Raw genomic sequence first — 25,806 nt, forward strand, 5'->3', positions numbered from 1 at the left:
TTTATAATAATTTTTTCTATTCAATTTTTCTATTTTATGTTAAATTTATTGTTGATAAATATATTGTGATCCTTTTTTGTAAATAATTATTAAAATTAATTTACGTTAGGTCATTATGTTTTTGATATATTATATAATGTTTCTGAATTAATACACCTGTAAAATCGTTCCGAAAATATTAAATTCATTGTCATTTATATATATATAGAGTTTGAACCTCCGGAGTATTGTATTTCGGAAACTTGAAACAAGAATTTATTAGTATTAACTTACATTCCACTAGATTTTTTATTTCATTGTATACAAAAAGTTTATTACGTGATTTCAAAATGTTCGTCATATTAACGTTTAATCTCTTTATAAATTTATTTTTAAGTACTAAATTTCATTTAGAAGCCAATTGGAGAAATATCTGTTTTAATTTATTTCATTTTTTTTTAATAACAGAATTTTTAGGTTAGGAATGTTATAAATTGACTAGGGCTGTTTTCGGCGTCCGCCCTTGGTTAACTATGAGTTAATTGTGATTGGTAGATCTAACAGAATGTTAATGATGATTGGACCATCGTTAACTCTGGGTTAACCCAGGGTGAACGCCGAAAACAGCAAAGCACAAGTGCCAACGGTGTAACACGAAACTATATACATAATGGTGCTAAATTTAAAAATTGTTATGTTTATTCGGTGATAATTTAATTTTATTTATTTCGAAATCAAAAAATTTTATAAAACAAAAATATCTATATATTAATCAAACCGAATATATTGATTGAAATTATTTTAAGAACTACTGCAAACTTCCTTTAAATAGATAATTTTTAGGTTAGAAATCTTGTGAATTGACAATAGGTACAAGTGCCAACCATGTAACACAAAAGTAAATAGATAATGGCGCTAAATTTAAAAATTGCTATTTTTTTGCCAATAAAAATTTAAACTTCTCCTCTTTATAGAGGAAGGAAAAATTTAAAAATGGGGAAAATATGTAATCTTCTATTATATTAAGTTAACAAATTTCGAAAAACGACACCGACCTCGTGACCTCGACACCGTCCTTGAAAAATCTATTTTCAATTATTTTCAAATAAATCAAAATACTTTGCATATATGCTTTTAGAAAATCTTACAAACTATTTTTATGTAACATCTTTTTTCAATTTTAAGATAAATTTTATACAATATTAATAAGATATTAATTTAAAACATAAATTATATATATAATATACATAAACTACAATAAGTAAACAACAATAAGTACAATTTTAACCGAGCGAGCGTTAGCGAGCGAGGATTACATCGCTAGTTTTTTAAATTAATTGAAAAAAAAAATTTCTCTTCATTTTGGGCACTTTTTGTTGAAAACCTTCTGCCAACGAAGGGATTAAGGGATGTTTTTCTAAAATCGAGGAGGTTATTTTTTAGAAACCTAAAAAATATTGTAGCAAATATGAAAACTGATAAAGACTTTTTAATGCTTTTGATTTTTGGTTTTATTCACTAAGTTTGGGGGTAATTTTGAGTACCAACCTTTAAAGTACCAACCCTTAAATATGCAATATTACAATATTTTTTTATAGAGGCCTGAAAGCGTCTTTATATTGAAATACAATAAATTTTAATTTTTTGGAGTGAATGATTTTTGTAGTGTGGCCGTTTTATGATAAGGGATGATTTTTTAAAATTTTCATAATGTTTTTTTATTAGCCCAAAAATCTCACCTACTTTATTTTTAATTTTTCTTCAATGGAGAGGTACTAGCGGAACGTTCCCCTGGCACCTCTATCCAAAATTTGAATTTTTTTTGAAAAAAATAAAGGAGGCCCAAAAATGTGGCTTTGCACCCAAAATTAGCCCAAAATTTTAGTGTACTTGAATCATAAAAATTCAATTACGGAGGTTCCAGCGGAACGTATCTGAACACAGAAAATTATAAGGTATTAAAATAAGCTGCAACGCTTATTATTCTAATCCAATTTTGCTTATTTTAACATCAAAATGGATTAAAATAAGCAAAATTGGATTAAAATATAATAAGCGTTGCAGCTTATTTTAATGCCTTTTAATTTTCTGTGAAATTGTGATCATTCAAAAATAAAAAATCATTATAAAAAATTCCAAAATTTAAAAAAATTCATATCTTGTAAACGCAGTTTTGATAAAACAAAATTATGGAATCCCTTTTAGTTAGAGTATACTAAAAGGGAAAAAAAATTTTCATCCCAATCGAAAGTGTCAAAGTCCACTGTATGTTGGAATCCCCTTCATTTAGATATTATATATTTATTTATTGGATGTTGACTAAAATGCCTCTCTCGTTTATACACCAAAAAATATTGAGAGGTTTTTACGCTGGTGTTGTAGAATAATTTAAAATTTTTACACCAAGTTCTTTTATGTATATTTTGTGTTTTTATTTTGATGGTATTTGTTGAATGTAATGGCATGTCTCGAACAAAAATGCATACAAACATATATATATGAATACTTGCACAGCAAGTGCGGAAGTGGCATTGTCGATCCAATTGTAGATAGACTATAATATTTCATGACCTTTCTCGTGTTTGGCTTCGGTTCTATATAAATTACAATGGTTCGTTTAGGTATTCCAACTCGATAAAAGAAGAGAACCTTTATCGCATATCGCCTCGAGAGAAATTAACAATTTAAACACAGCACAAAGTAGAGAACCATGAAGACGAATGATATTGTTTAATTTACATAAGATATATATATATGTATAGACAAGGGATTTGCAAAGAGGTTCATTAAACATTTTTTTTTTTTTATATAGACACTCGGTACGATTCTTTTTTATATTGTTCACATATATATAAGCTGAATTAAACTACTTGGGTAAAAACAAACGAGACGAAAGGAAAAATAATCTTTTCAGCCTCTCTCTTTCTCTCACTCATTGACTTTGCTCGTGGAAAAGTACATTCACCTGTTTTCCAGCTTTATATGAAAGAGAATGAAATGGTCACAGTTATTAAAAATTTTATAAAACACTGCAATTCCCCTTTCCATTGCTCTCTTTTCATCTCATACAAAATTCCATACTGTTTCCTACCAAGTTACTATGACAACAAATATAAATGACATTATCTGCTTCAAAAATACTTTGCAATATTTTCTGGAGCATCATAACTTTTTCAAACTTTTTTAATAAAAGCTTTCCAGTTTCACGATATCATATATACTTTCCATTATCGCAAATGGAAATATAATTCTTTTTTGTTTCTTCTTTTTTTTTTTAAATGCAAAATGGAAAACCATGTCAAGAAATGTCCATCGAAAATTTAACACAATTTCTGTTTTTGAAACTTTTGTATGAGTGATTCTCTAGGAAACAGTTTCACTTTCTTTTTTTTAGCAATTTGAAAATTGTTATTTTAGAAATTTTGCAACTTTGTTGAGTCATTTTTCTGTTTTATGTTTTTTGATATAAAAAAATTATTGGAGCATTATTTTTTTTTAAACCATTAAAAAATTTTTAATTGCCTACCTTCGGAAAATGCACTTTTTGCAGTTCTTCTCATGGAAATTGACAAGATTAGGAATTTTTTTTTATTTATATAATATGTTTAGGGTAAAAGGTTCAGTGACCGACACCCTGACAGTAAACGACACCTGCTATCAAAAACGATAATAACTGTAAAAATAATAATATTGAATTAAATATCACTAGTAAATTAATTAATATACAATATTTATAGAAACTGATACAGTTGAAACTAAATTTTATATATGTTTATATTTTCCCCAATATTTTACTTTCTAGAAAAATTAACCTTACAAAAATTTGCTTCGTTGATGACAAATTGTATAAATATGAAACAATTGTTGAATAATTATAATTTAAAAGCAACTTTTTTTGTGTATTAAATCTGAATGATAAAATTCGTGATAATATTAATAAATATCATGTTACTTAAATAGTAGATATATTTTTTATTTTACTAAAGGGTGTCATTCATTGTTTTCATGCCATACATTTTTAAATTAATATTATATAAACTCTTATCAAAGTGTTTTTTAATTTTAAACTTATATGTACTATAAATTTTAACCCAAATCTTTTATTATTCTGTAACTAAATATTTAATAAATTTCGATAAAATGTCATTTAAAGTGGAAAGTATGCCCAGGGTGTCTGTCACTGTATCCGTTACTCTAAATTTTTTAAAATTTTACTACACTCAAAAAAAAAAAGATTTTGTGTTTGCAACAAAATTGTTTTGTTAGGCAATTTTGGTTCTTGTAACCAAATTTTGGTTGGCTAAAACAAAGTCTTAGAGTTACCTCAGTCAAATATTTAGTTAGGCCAACAAAATTAATTGGTTGAACCTTTTTTAAATTCCAACAAAAATTTGGTTACGACAACCAAATATAATTTGTTTAACCCCTTCGCAGTCGAGTTGAAAAATCGTTTGTGGGACCAAAACGGTCAAAAAAAAAGTTTCCAAAAAAAATTTTTATATCATCATATTAAAGGTTTTTGGAGTCGCTGAATCCGAATTTGAGGTCAGAATTAAAAAATTAAAAATGTCGGACCCAATATGGCGGAAAAAATTTCAAATTGATTTGATTCGTTCAAAATTCGGTACTCGGGGGTTTTTGGGGTCGCTGAATCCAAATTTAATGTCAGATTTTAAAAATTTTAAATGGCGGACCCAATATGACCACTCAATATAGCGGAAAAATTTTTAAATTGATTCGATTCGTTCAAAATTCGGTACTTGGGGGTTTTTTGGGTCGCTGAATCCAAATCTGACCTCAAATTTGAATTCAGCGACCCCAAAAACCCCCGACTACCAAATTTTGAACGAATCGAATCAATTTTAAATTTTTTCCGCCATATTGGGTTTGCCATTTTGAATTTTTTAATTCTGACCTCAAATTCGGATTCAGCGACCCCGAAAACCTTAGTGTATACACATTGACACTCACATTTAAATATGTTTAGTATTTTTTTGTCCAAAATCACAAAGGTGGCACAAATTTTTTTGGACATATATGGCCCATCGACAGTCAAGGGGTCAACACAACAAAATAGTTTTGTCTAAAAAACCAAATGATTGTTTGTTTTCCTAACAAAAATTTGGTAAATAAGTAGAACAGCACAATTCCTTCAACCCTTTTTTATCATTCCTCAAAATTTCAACCCGAAATTTCTTCTCATTTCCGAGAATACTTGGAACTACCAAAAAGTGACTTTGTCTCACATGGCCTTAAACGTTAAATTGATAATAAATAAATAATAAAATAAATAAAAAAGATAAAATGAAAAGAAATAAGGTATAATCAAATTTGTAATTTTACAAAAAAAATAACTGTTGGTTTGATCAACCAAACATTTTTGTTGACCTTACAAAAAAATTTGGTAAGCTAAATAACCATTTTTGTTATGCCAACAAAAACACTCAACCCAATTTTTTGATTGACTCAAACAAATAGTTTGGTTGCTTATAAATATACCAACAAAAAATTTTTTGTTGGTCCAACCAAATATTGGTTGCTCTCACTAAACTTTTTTTAGGTCTAATATATTTTCAGAAACTAATATTTTAATTACAGTAGAAGTAAAAAAACGATTTAACATTGAAAATTAATTACTTTTTGAAAATTTTAGGTGGTTTTTTTTTTTATTTTAGGAGATTTTAGGTTTATTTATTTATATAACTTTTAATCATTTTTAACTTATATATATAGAAGTAGAGAATTTTATTTATATATATAAAGAATCGCGTGAGAATTTATCATTTGAACGAATTCGAGGTCGAGATTAAACTTAAATTTTCCCTAGGGTCTCTATATATATATATACGGTGAATGGGATAAATAAGGACAGAAGCAGTAGCAGTACTTGCTTTATGGCGGTACTGCTCTTAGCCGCATTTCCCAAGTTAAATCTAGATTTGGCTTTCCCTTTCATTGCCTTCTTCTATTTTCTGTACCTTAAGCTTTTATATGGAAACGCGACCGAGATTCAAGATGTTATGCATAACTTCCTTTTTATCAAAACTATATTTCAATAGAGCAATTGAGTGTGCGTGTGAATAATGACGAAAGACCAGAACAATTTTACCAAAAATATGAGATTTAATTTAATTTTTATTGAATACTATAATTACTTTTTATATTATAAAATTATTCGAGAAATAATAGTTAATATTTTATTTTTTTAAAAATTATATTATACTATACAAAAGTTAATTTTTCCTAATTTTTTTTTTATTTTTTTATTTTATTAATACTTTTGGATATAATTTTTCAAAAATTTTTCAGTAATTTCCGTTCCAATATTATATTTTTAATAATAATAAATTTTACGAGAATTCACGTTTCGTTGGAAGTGAAATATTTTATAGAATATAAAAAAAAAGTGTAACATGAAAAAGTAATATATTTCAAAAAATATTTTATAGCTCATAAAATCAAAATATACTTTAACGGTGAATTTTTTTTTTTACTAACACTTTTTCGTTTGTTGGCAGAAGAATTGGACGGGCCAAACGCTGGAAGGATAAGGGACGCTTGGGTGATAGCAGTCGAAAGGTAATTAATAATAAGTAATAGTAATTCTTTAATAAGAATTCGTAATAATAATAATAATAATAATAATAATAATAAAACCTTTAAGAAATAATCGGACTGACAGTCAAAACAAAAGTTAGTCCAAGTTTAGATTTTCTTATTTTGAATACAAATAAATAATTATTTGATACAAGTAAAGTGTAAACATTTATTTGATATAAGTCAAGTAACCGATTTTTTGAATCAAATAAATTTTTTTCCCAGTGTAATAATTCAAAATGTTAAAAATTAATTTATTTGTACTTGCACTGACACACATTTAATGTCTAATTTTATTTTATTCGAGACGCATGATTATGTTCTAAAAATTGTTAGTTAAAATTTTCATTTTATGAAATTTCATTTGTCATAATTATTTTTGAGCCTAATTTTTATTTGTTCGAATTATTATTTGATATAATTTCCATATAACCGATTTTTCATACTATAGAATTTTTACTTAACCGAAAAATCATTTAACAGAATTTCTGATTAATATAATTTTCATTTATCCGAAATTGCAAACAAACAATTGACAGAAAGATTTCGGCGCGATTTTTAAAATCAACCAATCACAATTTTATGGATAATTTTTGTTTGCTTGATTTTAAAAATCGCGCCGAAATCTTTCTGTCCATTGTTTGTTTGGCCATTTGCAATTTCGGATAAATGAAACTTCTATCAATTAGAAATTCTGTTAAATGATTTTTCGTTTAAGTAAAAATTCTATATGCAATGAAATTCTACCCAATAAAAATTCTTTAAAATGCCTATTATGTTATATGAAAATTCAAACAAATAAAAATTCGAAGAAATAAAAATTCTGTGAAGTGAATTTTCGGTGATATAAAAATTTTCTAATATAGAAAATCGATTTGATGAAAATTCCGCAAAATACTAATAGGAACAAATAAAAATTCGGCTCAAAAATAATTATGACAAATGAAATTCCATAAAATGGAAATTCTAACTAATGATTTTTAGATTGTGTTGCGTCCCTTTTATTCAATGATTTCAAAATCGTGATTGTTCGTGATTGTTTGTCAAATTTATTCTTTAAATAATTTATTGAAAATTTTTTTACATTTTTCATTCGTTGACCTATTTTGATACAATTTATAAATTTTTTTTTTTCTAATGGAAATTTGTCCTTCAAATATATAAATACATGTATCTAGCGCAGAAATTTAGTATATTAAATTTTGATTAAAATTTAATTATTCAAGCATATATAGTTTCTTGAAAGAGTAATAACACTTTTAAAATTTCTTTTCAGAGGAGCGAGAGAACGGTTGCAGAAGTTGAGTGCTTTGAGAAGAATACAACCTCGGGATATTACAATACTCTACCAACAGGTATGTATATATATATGTGTGTGTGTGTGTAAAAAAAGAATTTCCGTTTAGCTAAAAGGAAATTTTCAACGTTTTCAAAATATTTTATAATTATACTTTTAACTCTGTTTATAATGATTTCCACAACTTTGGATAATTATTTTCTTTTTATTTTTTTTAACGATATTGTACATTTATAATATAATTAATTTTTTTTCGCACTTCTAAGAGTGAAATTTACACTAACTTTTTTTTTTTTTAATTTTCAATGAGAAGGAGATTTTATTTTATATATAAAAATATAATTAGTAACGAAATTAATATAAATTAATATAATTTATGATATTGTGTATTAATTATCAATTCAATATATTATTAATAATTAGGTACTGCATTAATTATAAATGATTTATTTTTTAATTACTGTGAAAAAATAATTTGAGAGTTAAAAAAATAATGCTTATTGACGCGAAATTATTTATTTACTATATACACTGAGAAAACGATATTTTTAGTTCAATCATATATTATATGTTTAATTCAAATTTAGTATATATTTCCTATACAGTCAAACATATATTTAAGTTAAATATTTTTTTTCCTGTTCCAAAGTGACAAAATTTATTGAAATAATTAAATATTTAAGTTTAATTCAATTATACGGATAATTTCACTTTGCAGGGAATGGTAGCTTTTTCTCAATACAGGGAGGGGGAACTAGAATAGAGAAAAGCAGGGTGAGTCAGGTGTCAAAAATAAAAAGATATGTCATATTTCGGACGTTCTACTATATTTCTAGTGGAAATTTACTTGCGTCTATTCTAAACTAGCCTTTAAGTTTAAATCAACCAAATTTTTATTAAAACTTCAAACAAATAATATTTTTCAATGAAAGTGACAGACATTTTTCATATATATTAAAATAAAACTTACAAACTATGTGTTAAATTAAACAAAAATCATTCAAACAGATTTCTATATTCAAAATTAATTCTTTTTTTTAAAGTGTAAAATATTTGAAATGTGACATTATATATTATTAAGTTTCTAGTGGAAAAATACTATATATATTCAAAACAAATTTTGCGATTTACATGGAAATAAGTTTTAGTTCGCATTGGCAATTGTTTTTCATATATATGACTCTTAAAAAAGTTTCCAATCACGAAAGTTTTTAATATTTTGGAAGACACCTCTCTCTTTCCCTCTTATATCCTTGACTGAACTGAAAGTTAAACGCAAAAAGTTCTCTCGTCTAGCGCGTGTGGTAAAAGATTATACGATGTCTGATAAGTTGCGAATCGATATTTTAACTATATATACGTACAGGAAGAAAAAAAAACATACTTTAATAATTATTTTCATAATTTCAACTTTTTTTAAAACTCGTTGATAGCTCTTTTATATACGATTACAATTAATACTGCTGTCAGTATAATAATAATATTAATATTAATTGGCTTGTTTTTAAAATTTTTAATAAAAATTTTTCAATTTTTTTTTAAATAAAAGGAAAAGTTGAAAGTTTTTTTTTTAAATCTGTTTTCAAAATAATCGACACCCAGAGAAAAAACAAATTTGCCTCGCCCTCCCCCCCTCCAATTAATTTTAGTTGTACGAAATAGAGATTTAAGCGAAGAAAAATTTCATGCAAGATTAAAATATGTCATTGAAATATTTCAATTTTTCATTGCAATGATATATAAATTTCATTGAAATATTTCAAAATCTTAACGCGCATGTTCCAACATATGCAAGGTTAGGTTACTCTTTCGAGCTTTAAGGCTAACGCACAATATATTCGCGAACGTCGTTTGCAAACTAGATCCATGAGATAGAAAAGATTACGAATATATTTCTGTCCTTTTCTAACGCATGTTTCACGTTTGCGAACGTCTTTCGCGAAGTTATTCTGCTTAGGCCTTTATTCTATTGTGAATTATTAAACAAATACAGTCACTTTTGTTTGTTTTTCAAAAATATTACTAAATTGATAAAAAAATTTGCTTGTAAAGGATGTTACAATTTTTTTTAACCAAATTGGAACCTTATATTATGTATTAATTTCAATGTTAAAAATTTGATAAATATTTTTAGGTTAAAAATGTAATAAATATTTTTAATGATTGAAATTAAAAATGTTATAAATACATTTTATTGCAGGAAGAGGAAAACTTATTCATAATAAAATAACATATTAAAAAAATGCGAAATGTATAATATAAAGTTAATTATAAAAAATGTATATTATTCTTCCCTTTTTATAAAATTTAGAAAGTTATTTATAATGTTCAATTTTGATATAGAGTTTGAAAATTAAGACAAAAATATTTTTTATACCTTTTTTTTTTAAAGAAAATTTTAATTTTTTAAAAGCTTTATAAATTAATTGAAAATAGAACTATTAACTGGCTAATTGCATTTTAAAATTTTATTTTTATTTATTTAAGTCAATAATAATAATAATAATACATTAGCAATAACAAAACTTAAAAATACCTTTATAATTATATGTAATTTAAATTATCCCTGTTACATCCCGGTAACAATTTTCCCTAATTTTTCTTATTCTTATCATTAAAATAAGACATTATATATAATTCTATAATAATTTTACAATACTTAAACTGTATGTCTTATTTTAATGTATTTATTTATGTATATATTGATAGGATAGAGTGTGGAAACGAAATTGATCTCAAAAGAGATATGACATTCGTTTTCACCATATAAGTTCAGAAAGTTGAAAAGCTAAAAATAGGATATATGTAAGCAAAATGTGTAGCAAGTTCGAGCTTGTTTGTTTATACACGTGAAGAATGTGAAGGTTGTGAAGATCCAAGTGTAATATGATCTTCAAAAACCCATTGTCAGCATATAAAAGAGAGAATTCAGAAAGAAGAAGATTCAATGTCATACATGCGATGTAGATCATTACCATATAAGGAAAGTGATTCTATTTATAGATCACCCCTTCCCCAATAATATGACATTTCTCCCACTAATTAGCATAATCGACTAGTATATAAACAAGAGCTTTTTCCATAAAGCTTGTCAAAAGTTCCGGTGCAATCTCTAACATCGTAGAGCGACCCTTCAGTTTACTTTCGCCCTAATTATTGTATTCTTTCCTGATAGCCAATAGGTGCAAGTTAAATTGACTTTTCACTTAGAACATAGTTCTTTCCTGATAGCCAATAGGTGCAAGAGAAGCAAATTAACACTTAGAATCAATAATTTAATAGAAATAACTGTCGTCTTTATAACTATAAATACTAAAGAAATCTTGCATTATCTCTTTTTCTAAATTTGTCAATTTAGTATATGTTGCTTCTCTTACACCTGCTATAAAATTCATTCCTATCAAAGGTGCGAGTGACGAGAGATAACAATAAAGAATATTGCAATTCTTTAAATAGTTATAAAACAATTTAAGTCGTTAAAGTTACACAAGTGCAACCAAAACGAACTATTTCAAATCAAATCAAAACCAATTATAACGACTAAGCTATAATCATCGATTTATCCGACTTCATTGCTAAAAGTAAGTAAAAGAATTGTAAACTTGTATCATTATTGTATAATCATTACTATATAATTATTATTTAATCAATAAATGTTATAAAAGGGAATATTTGACTTGTTATTGTAACGCAAAACCCGTAGTTTTGACAAGTGACCACGATCCTACATAAAAATAAATATCAGGCTTTACCAACCTGATTAATCAGCCTTATTACATTCAAGTAAATAAAATTCATTTTATTTAAAAACCACGCCTAGTTCGGAACGTAACAGCTGATTTGGTGGCAGCGGTGGGATTGTCACTTTTGTTGCAAAAACAATTTTACGAAAATTCTCAAATAATTCGGCATCTTTATTTAGAGCAAACTTCAAAATTTTTAAGGGTTCAAATTTATTCAAAATCAATTATATCACCCTTATAAACACATCATATTTCATTAAATGTTTATTCATATACTTCACTATAAACATTTGTAAACGGTCATTTTAAATTCTCTAGCAGTTTTGTTCTTACGCCGTCCGGCGAATTACAGAATTTGTTATATTTTCATTTTACGCCGTCCGGCGAACTTGAGAATTAGGGCGTTTAAAACCGACCGTTTAATAAATTCATAAAATCATTCAAAATCTTATTGAGTAAGCTATTTTTACGCCGTCCGGCGAACTATAGCTTTGAAAATTGGAGATCTACGCCGTCCGGCGAGGTTTTCATATCAATAAATTTTGATAATATCATTGTTTGGAATTTTGAGGTCTTAGCAGGGTCAATTTTACGCCGTCCGGCGAATTTTGACTTTGTATTCGACGTTTTACGCCGTTCGGCGAATTCTGTCTAAGCCCTTGGTTTACACAAACAATTGAAAAGAAGTCTCAATTTTTGATTTATTTGTAATATCAATTTTCTAAAATAACAATGTTATTTGTCAGATTAGATTATGCCAGATAAACCTAAAATTGATAGAAAACCCAGAAATAGAGGAGGAACAAACGCAAAAAGGCGATTTGATAAAACCGATAATCTTAATATAACAATTCTTCAAAATCAACAAGATTTTTCTACATTCTTCGATTTACTATTACATCAAACAGAACAATTAATATCCGTAAACAAGAATTAAAATAAAAAGGTTATAATAACATTCCTAATGTATTTTGTTTATTTTATTACATTCCTTGTATATGTAATGTTTTTCGCCATAGTTTGGTGGACAGTTTATTATTAAAAATTCGGCTAGTAACCACAAATGAATAATTACTTCTCAATTCTTGAATATAATCAACATAATTATCCTTACGTTGAATTAATCTCAGGTAATTTTAAATCACATAAAGGTAATTTTCTTATTGATCATACATTAACAATAAATTTGGTAAAAGAATCAGCAATATCATCGTTTGTATCTATAGATAAAAACGTCATAATAACAGCAAGACAAGGTGCAATTTGCACAAGTGGTAGTACATTAATAGAATTCAGCGATTTTTCTCTAAGATTTGAAACTATCGATTATCAAAGTGAAACAGAAATTATTGGAATTCTTGGTGCGCCATTTCTCGATCAAATTTATGAAACAAATTATTTCAATAGAATAGCAGTTTTTTATGAAAGAGCAATTTGGAGACGTGAAATCTCTATCCAAGGCCGAATCAGACGCCGTATTATCACTTTTATCCGAAACTTCTCTTTCCGAAGAATTCCAATACTAAATAGAATTCTTAATGAATAGATACAACAACGAAATTTCATTTAATTTAGTTATTTACCCAAATATCCACATATCTTCCCAAAATTTAAAAGAAAATAGAGGACTCTTCATAGTTAATCCTTGTTTAGATATTAACCTGATTAACGAAAATAAATTGGCTCCAGGTACAACAATTAATAGATCCGAATCTCTATTATTGACTCCAGGACCAATATTCACCTCAGGAACAGTATCAATAATAATTGCGCATAAACCTATCAAGTAATAATCAACAACCCGAATTGACAGGTGTTCTTGGATTATCTTTTCTTAACACAGATCCTAGTGAATTTCGGTTATAACTTTACATAAAATTGTATATAATATACAATATTAATCAATATAGTTTTCGACATTGATCATAACAAAAATTTCAAATTTCACAGGATCATTCTTTTTAATATAACTAATCGATAGGACAAAAACAAAAATTTTACATTCCCAAAATTTGAGAGAAATTTAAGTTTACGTAAAGCCCCCTTGAGAAAAGATATCAGGCGAATATACTAACATAAGAGGTTGCAGTTGCAAACAGGCGCGAAAGTTTGATTTTATACTCTCGCACTACTGTCTAGCGCCAAGTGCGTTGGTCCGTAAGTAGTACAGGACGAGTTGTGTCAGACAGACAATAGTCCGATAACACTAAACTCCCTAGTAGCAATACGGCTATACGGTTCCAAGCCGCCATTATCCGTATTCCCCTATGAACTCATACTTTCATTTTATTGAAAAATATAATCAATTATATCCAAAAATTCTTTTGGAATCATATTTCTTCAAGGATCACGAGTGTTTATTCATACTTGATCCATCTTTACCAATCAATTTAATTAAAGAAAGTGAATTAATTCCCTTTTTAGGAATAAATCGCATAATTAAATATTCCTTAAGAGATAGTACAATCAACACTATCGGAGAAGCAAAAGTTTGCATCAATTACACAGTTTTAGAATTCCAAACTATTAATAGTGAGAGTAATTCTAATATTGTTGGAATTTTAGGGTTACCATTTTCATTTGATATAATTAACGAGATATTTTAATTATTCCTTCCGTTTTTAGTAAACTTATAATCATGGATACAGATAGACCACAAACAAGTAATTTAACCGGTAATATTGATAGAACTTTAAATGATGCCATGATAACATCAATGGCTGAGTGTTTTGCGTTGCAACAGGGCATAATGAATATTCCTTTTTATGATGGTAAAAACATTCCTGTAAGAGATTTTATAGAAGATATAATAAATGGTGAGTCTAATATTCCTATTAATTGTGAAAAACAATATTTAAAGGCAATTCTTGCCAGATTAAAAGGTGTAGCTAGAGATAGTATACAAGGTAAAAATTTTAATACCATAGACGAACTAATCCAACATTTAAAACAAAGATTTGCTCATCGCAAGTCATATACATGGTACCTACAAGAAATATCTACAATTCGTATGGGCCGAAATGATAATGTTAGTGAGTTTTACGACAAAATATTGCTTTTGATGGCAGGAGCTAAGGCTGCTCTTCAAGATAAATATGGTGTCGAAAGATCAAATACTATGATGGAACCCTTAGTTGAATGTGCATTAGAAGCATTTACCCGAGGTTTACCAGATGGTATGTCTAGTATTCTAGAAGCTAGAAATCCTACAACCATTGAAGAAGCATTAAAATTTGCTTTGGAATTTGAAACCCGACATCAGTATCATAAAGCGGAATATAATGCATATCATTATTCACGAAATTCTCAATCAAGTGATTATGGTTCCAGAGAACGAAGCCCTAGTCCTAGAGTACGATTTGCTCATCCAAATGAAGCAATGAGACATCATGCTCAATCTCCTATTCCTTTTGGTATATTGAAAAATCCATATCAACCATACCAATCATCTACCAGTCATCAACAACCATACTTTCAACACCCAAATCATTATCCTCCAAATGCATATGTTCCTTATAATCCTTACCCTTATTTTCCTCATTCTTCATTACCACAAATGCACAACGATAAACCATACGAAGGGAATAGAACGCCCCCTCGTGCGCAATCTCCTAAACCTTCTGAAAAGGATCATTTAAACTCCAACATCCCTCGACGAACGGACGCGACGACGAGTGTGGAACAAAAGGAGCGTCCTACAAGCGTGAGAATTTTGAGAAAAATGGAACAATCTTGCACGCCAAAAATAATCGAGAATCCCCAGTAATCACCATAAATTCCCCTAGTTTCTTGGAAACAACAGCACTTTTATTAGTAGATACTGGTGCAGATGTAAATTTAATTAAATTATGTGTATTACAACCAGATTTAGAAGTCAAACAGGATGAAGCAATACAAATAACTGGAATAACTCCTATAAAAACATCTACTTTAGGAACCGTAAAAATAGAAATAGATTCCAAATTAATTACTTTTCAAGTAGTACCTTCCGATTTTCCTATAGAATCAGATGGTATATTAGGAAGGGAATATCTTCGACAAGAAAAGGTAGAAATATCCTTCTGGCATAATACACTTGTAACAGCTTCTAATCCTATAAAACCAATACTATTTACCGATATAGAATCATCCCTAGCAAGAGAAAATTTAATTAATAATAAAATCATAAAAAACCCAAATTTAATAATCAAAGCCAGAACTAAACAGATAATACCTGTTAAGGTTTTAAATACTAATTTAAAACAAGGATACCTGCCATTAGTAAAAACTACAGATGGATTATTAATAGGCGAAGCAATAGTAACAAATAACGATGGAACATGTCATATTTTTGCAATTAACACCACATCGGAAGATATCGAAGTTGAAATACCTCCACAAGAATTAATACCCTTTGAATTCTACAAACTACCGGGCGAAGATTCAGATGAATATGAAACAGATGACGAGTTTATACCTCCTGAAGATAGAGCTTCAGCTGTAATTGAAAATTTAAGGTTAGAACACCTAAATGACGAAGAAAAACAACACGTAATAGAAATCATAAATGAGTTTCCAGAAAGTTTTCACCTTCCTGGTGAACAGTTAACACCTACACATTTAGTACAACACAAAATACACACTAATGATGAAATACCAATACACACTAAACAATATAGATTTTCACCATCGCAGAAAGAAGAAATTGATAAAGTAATCGATAGAATGATAACAGAAGGTGCTATAGGACCTTCAAACTCTCCATATAACTCACCATTGTTAATAGTACCGAAGAAAATAGATGGAACTGGAAAGAAAAAATGGCGGATAGTAATAGACTTCAGAGCTCTAAATGAGAAGACTGTGGGCGACTTTTATCCGCTACCCAGCATTATTTCAATAGTCGAAAATTTGGGCAATGCCCAATACTTTTCAGTTTTTGATTTAGCTAGCGGATTTCATCAAATTGAGTTAGATCCAAAAGATAGGTCGAAAACGGCATTTTCCACAACGCATGGACATTACGAATATATCAGAATGCCCATGGGACTAAAGAATTCACCAGCAACATTCCAGAGATTAATGGACCAAGTATTATTAGGTTTACAAGGTGTAGAACTATTTGTTTACTTAGATGATATTGTGATTTTTGCTAAAGACTTGGAAGAACATGGTAAGAAGATTCGAAGATTATTGCAAAGATTAAAGGATGCAAATTTATCTTTACAACCGGAAAAATGTGAGTTTTTATTCAAAGAAGTTGCTTATTTAGGACACATAATTAGTAATGAAGGAGTAAAACCTAATCCAAAAACAATTGAAGCTGTAGCAAATTTTCCAATACCAAAAACACCAAGAAATGTGAAACAATTTTTAGGATTAGCAGGATACTACAGGAGATTCATAAAAGACTTTTCAGGAAAGGCAAAACCTCTTTCTAATTTATTAAAAAAGGATGTAAAATTCGAATGGAACAAAGAACAAGATAACAGCTTTAAAGAATTAAGAGCAGCATTATGTAAGGCACCCATTTTACAATATCCTGATTACGATAAGCCTTTCACATTGACAACAGACGCTTCAGATTTCGCTATAGGAGCTGTATTAAGTCAAGAAAAGGATGGATTTGATCTACCTATTGCCTATCTCTCTCGAGTGTTAACTGCGCCTGAAATAAATTACTCAACAACAGAAAAGGAATGTCTAGCAGTTCTATATGCTGTCCATTATTTTAGACCGTATATATATGGAAAGAAATTCACTTTGGTCAGCGATCATGAACCCCTAAGATGGATAGACACCATTAAAGACCCAGGACAAAGATTAATAAGGTGGAGATTAAAATTGCGAGACTATTTATATGAATTTAAACATAAATCAGGTAAATTAAACACTAACGCAGATGCCTTATCTAGAAATGTCTACACAAAAGAAGAAAAACCACTTGAAACCGAACATACACAATTCAAAATATTAATGAACAAACAAACAATAAATCCAAAACCAAAAATAAAACCACCTCCAACATCTATTGTCACAAGAAGCAAAACTGGACAAAATTCAAAAATAAAACCACCTCCAACATCTGTTGCTACAGGAAGTAAAAGTGAAAGGGAATTAAAAACATTTAAGCCAAAATCGATATTAAAACCTCCAAAAACTTTAGACCTAAGCACAATTGCCTCAAGAGTATCAACAAGAAGGGCAACACAAACCAGAACAAAATTAATAGAAAAACCAACGGAAAGTGAGAATTCCGAGGACGTGGATATTGAAAACATTAATCCCCCTATTCAAAAGGCTAGTAGAAGTACACTTCCTAGTTTAAAACTTCCACCAGCTGCATTAAAACTTCCCCCTGGACCAAAAAGTGCACCTCCAGAATTACCTATTAAAAATGATTTGATTCTACAGCAAGAAATGGAGCTCATAACTAACATAGACCCACCGATAAATATAACTGAAGAAAGTTCTGAAGTAGAAGAAGAAGCATTACAATTAACTAAAACCAAAATTGCAGAAAATTTAGAACAATCGATATCACGATTTAATGATTCTTTAGCACAGCATAAAGATTGGTTAGCAGATACCTCTTTATCACCCAGAAATTGGCGAACTAATTCCGATGGAGATGATGATGAAGCTATACACAAAGCAGCTAATGAATGTATTACAGGAGATCATGCTGAATTTTCAGAAAAATTAGATTTTTATTGGGATTATGCTAAAGGTGAATCCATATGGCAGGACAATGAACAAGAAATACTCCAAAATTCTGACTCAGAAAAGGACGACATGAATCAAGAAGAATTAGAAATTTATGACTCAGAATATGAAGATTCAATTAATAATGAAGACATAATAGAGGAGATGTACTTTCAAACGCCACTGAAACGAAGAAAAAGAAAGTTTAAAAAAAGAAAAGTAACCTTTAAACCAAATTTACAGGAAATAAACACACCCATGCAATTCAACAACCCTACGGCAGTATCTACACCTTATTATAATTCAAATAATGAAACAGATTCTGAAGAGGAAATTATAGAAGTACAAGAAAAAGAAGATACAAAGAAAACATTTAATAAATCGAAAATTAAAACATCATTATCAAGTATTCCTCCAGAAATACCCATAAATTATTCCAAATTAAATGAAAGAAATTCTAATATAACGAGCAGCAGAGAAAACCTAACATATAATCGAAGTAATTATATTCATTTCTTGTCAGCAGATTGCGAAATCATTTCACCTATAAGTAGACTTTTAATAGATATAGGAGTAATAGATCCCGAAGAAATGAAATCTAAAAATCCTATTAAAGGACAAATATTTGTAACACCACGAGGAAAATACAAAATTTACACCTTAATAATAAAAGAAAATCATTTTGATCCTTTAATAAAAGAAGATATCATTGCAGGAATACGTAATTTAAAAAGTCTTCTTTACCACGAAAAAACAGAAGAAATAAGAATATCTAGGCATGGAGACTTTACCGATGAATTACCTAGAGGAGAGTTAATACAAATTATCAATTCTATTTTTGAAAACAGTAATATTAAAATTACTATTTGTCATGGACAAGTTGTAGTACCTAAAGAAGAAATTAGAAACGATATTATCAGTGAATACCACAAAAGCAAAATAGCAGGACATAAAGGCATTACAAAAACATATAGAAGAATAAGAGAAAGATTCTATTGGCCTCGAATGAAAGATGAAATAACGGAATTTGTAAGAAAATGTATAACATGCCAATCTCAAAAACTTGTACGTATTAAAACCCGAGAACCAATGCTTATTACTGATACTCCTTTAGACGTTTTTGATAAAGTTTCTCTTGACACTGTAGGTAAATTACCAACAACCCCAGATGGAAATTGTCATATCCTAACTATGCAAGATCATTTATCTAAATACTGCATAGCTGTTGCAATACCTGATATTTCTGCAACCACAATCGCTCATACTGTTGCAAAAGAATTATTTTCAGTATATGGAGCACCAAAAGTAATATTAACTGACAAAGGTACCTCATTTATAGGAAAGTTAATGTCTAAATTATCAAAATTATTTGAAGTACAACAAGTCACAACATCAGGTTATAGGCCTCAAACAAATGGATCTTTAGAACGAAGTCACGCTGTTTTAGCAGATTATATAAAACAATATGCTAAAGATTATGATGATTGGGATAGATTACTTCCTTTTGCTATGTTTGCATATAATACTTCAGTACATGAAGCTACTAATTTCACTCCATATGAGTTAGTTTTCGGTAAAATAGCCCGTACTCCTAGCTCATTTCCTGAACAAGAAAAACTAGAAACATATGGCTCATACTTATCAGAATTAATAACCAGATTAAATGAAATTCGAATCTTAGCAGCAAATAATTTAATAAATGCTAAATTAAAATCAAAAGAAAATTACGATAAACTAATGAAACCATTTTTAGGAAAAGTAGGAGATAAAGCTTATGTAATAAAAGAAGGAATGAAAAGAAAATTCGATCCTTGTTATCATGGTCCATACAGAATTGTGGCTATATTGGATAAAAATAATGTAATATTAATAAATGAAGATGGACCAGGTTGTTCTTCCCAAGATGGGCCAGGTTGCGGTTCCCAGGAAGGACCAGGCCGCGAGGATAAGGCATTTTCGGCTCCTTCCGTAAGCCAAACCATGGTTCGTGGCCTAATTTTAGGCCTCGCTTCACGATCTGTAACAAGAAACAAAATATATATATAACAAAAATAAAAGAGAGAGAAGGAAAATATATGAGTAAACAAACGAGGGTGAACTTACTGGCTTCCAGAATTGCCTGAGCTTCCCTTGAAGAAGGCAAAGGAATTAGGCATTCACCACAGAAACAGCCGATAGGGCGACCAGAACGACTAAAAAAAAAAAAAAAAAAAAAAGGGGAAAAATTATGCATATATAATAGTGACAGATTTTATATATAATAGAAGTAAAAGAACAAATTATATATATACTCACAAGAGAGAATTGAACATCGACGTCATAGTTCCTGCGTTCTCCCTTAATTCTTCTTTCAGCCCTTTCAGCTGCCTCAATCTTTCTTTCTTCAAGACGCCGTCCTTAACCACGCCTTTCCTCGGGCGACCTGGCCGCGACATGTCTTCCAGGACCTCAATCTCCTCGGCAGAATAGTACACCGACGCTGCTAGGCCTTGCAGCGTCAGGAAAAAGGTGGTGATATTCGATTTACATTTCCTTTCAAACACTATAACAAAAAAAAATAGAAGATAATTGAAATAAACTGACACATGTAGCACTAAACAACAAAACACTGCTTCCAAATTCACTCACTATTTTCTGCTGCTGATTGTTGCTCCATTGCAATCACAAGTATACTGACGAGAATCATCAGCCTTCTACATCATAAAGGGATGAAAAATGCCGACCTAAACAATTCTAATGCACGCACACAACAAACAAGAGGTCATTAACTGTAACACGAAAGAAGAAATTCATACCTACCTCAAGAAGATAGCCATAACACTATGAATACATAAACACGCATCACAACATTGTAAATTCATTTTGATGTCATTTCACTATTCTTGTCTTCATATTAGCTACTACAGATAAGCTCAAGGGATATCAATGTCATAATGAATGTAGGTCAGTAAGCGTAAGGACTATAAAAGATAGTCTCAATTTCAAAAATTCCAGTTTTATAATCATGTATTTGCGACAACTGGAAATAGTTTCATCGGGACGATGAAAAATCTAAGGGGGGGAGACTGTTACATCCCGGTAACAATTTTCCCTAATTTTTCTTATTCTTATCATTAAAATAAGACATTATATATAATTCTATAATAATTTTACAATACTTAAACTGTATGTCTTATTTTAATGTATTTATTTATGTATATATTGATAGGATAGAGTGTGGAAACGAAATTGATCTCAAAAGAGATATGACATTCGTTTTCACCATATAAGTTCAGAAAGTTGAAAAGCTAAAAATAGGATATATGTAAGCAAAATGTGTAGCAAGTTCGAGCTTGTTTGTTTATACACGTGAAGAATGTGAAGGTTGTGAAGATCCAAGTGTAATATGATCTTCAAAAACCCATTGTCAGCATATAAAAGAGAGAATTCAGAAAGAAGAAGATTCAATGTCATACATGCGATGTAGATCATTACCATATAAGGAAAGTGATTCTATTTATAGATCACCCCTTCCCCAATAATATGACATTTCTCCCACTAATTAGCATAATCGACTAGTATATAAACAAGAGCTTTTTCCATAAAGCTTGTCAAAAGTTCCGGTGCAATCTCTAACATCGTAGAGCGACCCTTCAGTTTACTTTCGCCCTAATTATTGTATTCTTTCCTGATAGCCAATAGGTGCAAGTTAAATTGACTTTTCACTTAGAACATAGTTCTTTCCTGATAGCCAATAGGTGCAAGAGAAGCAAATTAACACTTAGAATCAATAATTTAATAGAAATAACTGTCGTATTTATAACTATAAATACTAAAGAAATCTTGCATTATCTCTTTTTCTAAATTTGTCAATTTAGTATATGTTGCTTCTCTTACACCTGCTATAAAATTCATTCCTATCAAAGGTGCGAGTGACGAGAGATAACAATAAAGAATATTGCAATTCTTTAAATAGTTATAAAACAATTTAAGTCGTTAAAGTTACACAAGTGCAACCAAAACGAACTATTTCAAATCAAATCAAAACCAATTATAACGACTAAGCTATAATCATCGATTTATCCGACTTCATTGCTAAAAGTAAGTAAAAGAATTGTAAACTTGTATCATTATTGTATAATCATTACTATATAATTATTATTTAATCAATAAATGTTATAAAAGGGAATATTTGACTTGTTATTGTAACGCAAAACCCGTAGTTTTGACAAGTGACCACGATCCTACATAAAAATAAATATCAGGCTTTACCAACCTGATTAATCAGCCTTATTACATTCAAGTAAATAAAATTCATTTTATTTAAAAACCACGCCTAGTTCGGAACGTAACAATCCCATTAACTTACTATAAAATATTTCAATTTTTCATGAAATAATTTACGAAACGAAAATTTCATGAAATTTTACATCCCTACTACGCAATGTAATTAAAGGCATTTTGACATAACGTCAAATTAATTTGTTTCTATATCACACCAAATAAAATGATAATTAAGTAAAGATTTTATTCCATTATAAAAAATTTTAAAAATGATTTTTTCGATCATTAAAATTTTTGTTTAAAATAAAAATAAATAAATTTTTTTCTGATTTCTAAAAGCGAATTTACTAGGTAACATTATAGTTACTTTTTTGCATAAATTAATATATTAATAATATTCACATAATAATATATTTTATTTATCCAAATTTAAAATTATATTTACATTTGAATTAAAATATGTAATAACAACATTAAAAAAAATATATTTTAAAAAATTTTTGCAAATTATTATTTTTATTATTTACATTGTAACCTTAGAGATTATGTTTGAAAGTGATTTAATTTTTATATAATTAATTAATTAATTAAATATCGTAAAATGTTTTTAATTATAACTGAATTCAAATTACTCAAAAATATATAAATTGTGAATTATTTCAAAATAAATCATAAATAATCATAACCATAAATTTTGTTTAATTCAAAGTTAGTATATTTTTGATATGCAGTTAAATATTATATTACCTTGAAATGAAAAATAATTCTTCGGTTGATCTAGTACATTATTTTATTTGTATTTTTTAGGTTAAAAATCATGTCAATATATTATTTTGACAATATAATATAATCAATGGAACATCCGAATTGTGACACTTTGCAGGGAATGGTAGCTTTTTTCGATACAGAGCGGGGTACTAAAATAGAGAAAAAGCAGGGTGAGGCAGGTGTGCAAAATATAAGGATATGGCATATTTCGGACGTTCTACTAGAATTCCAATGGAAATTTACATGCGTCCATTCTAATCCAGGCAGAAATCAACGATAGGCATGGTACCCGGCCGGTACCAGCGGCGGACTTGCCGGTGCCGACCCGGTACCGGCATTTTCGCCGGCCCGTAGCCGGTCCAGTCAACAATGATAACCCGGGAAATATACTCCCCGGTGACGGTAAAACACCGGCCTGGTTCTTGTTTTTAGTGTTTTCATGCTGGTTTACTGCCGGCGCAGTACCGGCGAGATACCGGCATTTCCGCCGGCCAGTGCTAAAAAAATACTTTGTTAATTTTCTGCCAGCGTTATTCTGGCGCGGTGTCAGATCACTATATTTTATTAACAACACATTTCATATTTTTTAAACATTAAACAGTATTGATTATTATTTAATTTAATTGTAAACACTAAAGAGAATGCTGAAACATATGGATCATTATTAATAATTAACAGAAAATACATATGAAGACACGAGGAATTGAACTTAGGACCCTTGGACTGCAAAGTCGACGCCACATCCGCTAACCTGAACTTGCTTATGAGAAGTAAATGCAAAGTGTGCTTATAAAGTTTGATACCAGGACCATTTGCAAAAAGTTCTAAATTAATAGAAAACAACTTATCTAAAAGTCAATTTCAATTATGTAATGGCAAAGTTAATAATTATTTAGCACTATACATACATTTATAACAATATACGTTGGGACGGAGGCAAAAGAAAAAACGCTGGCCCGGTACCGTCCCGGTACTGGTTTTAAAGAAAAAACTTTCAGAAACGCAGTGGCATGAAATTAATTTAATGTCTTATTAAATTATCAAAATTCTATAAGATTAAATCGGAAAAGACTTGATCTGATGCCGGCAAAACACCATTGCCGGTGAAGAAACGGTATTGAAAAGTGGTACTGGGCCGGTACTAATTTTTAAGCCGGCAGAGCTCCATTGCCGGTATAATAACGGTATTACATAGTAGTACCGGGCCGGTGCCGAGACGGTACCGGACCGGTACTTACTTTGATGCCGTCATAACTCCGTTTCCGGTATAAAAACGGTATTGACATGTGGTACCATGCCGGTGCTGGGCCGGTTACTTTTTATCAACTGGACCTGTACCATGCACAGTAAACTTGGTTGTATCTTTTTCTATTGCAACGTTTTGATGCACATAAGTTATATCAAAAAGAGATCGTTTTGTGTATCATTTTTAGAAATGATACACGAAAAGGTCTCATTTTTTGATGCAAAAAATTTAATCAATTTATATCAATCATGGCCGAATTGAATCGACTCAAAATTAAACGAATTTTTTTCAGATATTTTGGTAATAGTACAATTGCGGAGACCATTTCACTATTTAATTTGAAAATGAAAATAACAGAAAATCAAAGACAATGTGCAATTCGATAATTAAAAAGTGACAGCTTATAAACATAACCTAAAATGCATGAGAAAAAATTTGTCGATAAAATCAATATAGCCCAGCTTTTTAGAAGGTAGATGGCAGTTTTGCTTTTTATAAAAAAGATTCAGAAAAAATTTATAGAAAGAAAATAGATGGGTGCTGCCATCTACCTTCTAAAAAGCTCGGCTATATTGATTTTATCGACAAATTTTTTCTCATGCATTTTAGGTTATGTTTATAAGCTGTCACTTTTTAATTATCGAATTGCACATTGTCTTTGATTTTCTGTTATTTTCATTTTCAAATTAAATAGTGAAATGGTCTCCGCAATTGTACTATTGCCAAAATATCTGAAAAAAATTCGTTTAATTTTGAGTCGATTCAATTCGGCCATGATTGATATAAATTGATTAAATTTTTTCCATCAAAAAATGAGACCGTTTCGTGTATCATTTCTAAAAATGATACACAAAACGATCTCTTTTTGATATAACTTATGTGCATCAAAACGTTGCAAAGATTTGATGCAATTTTTGGTCTCAATTTGATACTTTTAGGAAAACTGTGTGGTACCGGTTATAGTTCGACTTTACCACTGGGCCGGTGTCATGCTGGTCGTAAGCATCGGCACACCACCGACTTTTCTGCCTGGGAAACTATATAGTTTAAATCAACCAAATTTTCATTAAAACAAATAATATAATTTTCAATGAAAGTGACAGATATATATATATATATTTTTTTTTATTTGTACCAAAGAATTTTTTCTGCATATTAAATTAAAATTTACAAATTGTTTTAATTTAAACAAAATCGTTTAAAAAGATAAATTTAAAATTTCTTTTTTT

General features: G+C 29.2%; 1 protein-coding gene across 3 annotated transcripts in view; it reads left to right on the forward strand.

Moving 5' to 3' along the window:
* LOC127283756 (protein PALS1) overlaps positions 1–25,806 on the forward strand; it is a 222,585-nt gene that overhangs the window by 71,184 nt on the left and 125,595 nt on the right. For 2 of the 3 annotated variants that reach the window (XM_051308829.1, XM_051308833.1), the window contains 2 exons: positions 6,498–6,558; positions 7,853–7,931. In XM_051308829.1, coding sequence (XP_051164786.1) covers positions 6,498–6,558; positions 7,853–7,931 — 140 coding nt within the window. The remainder of the gene's footprint in view (positions 1–6,497; positions 6,559–7,852; positions 7,932–25,806) is intronic. The other variant, XM_051308830.1, reaches the window with a different exon arrangement.

The sequence above is a fragment of the Leptopilina boulardi genome, unplaced genomic scaffold (genome assembly GCF_019393585.1).
Source record: "Leptopilina boulardi isolate dan_hultmark-lab unplaced genomic scaffold, ZJU_Lbou_2.1 LbouV2_310, whole genome shotgun sequence".
NCBI classification, from domain to species: domain Eukaryota; kingdom Metazoa; phylum Arthropoda; class Insecta; order Hymenoptera; family Figitidae; genus Leptopilina; species Leptopilina boulardi.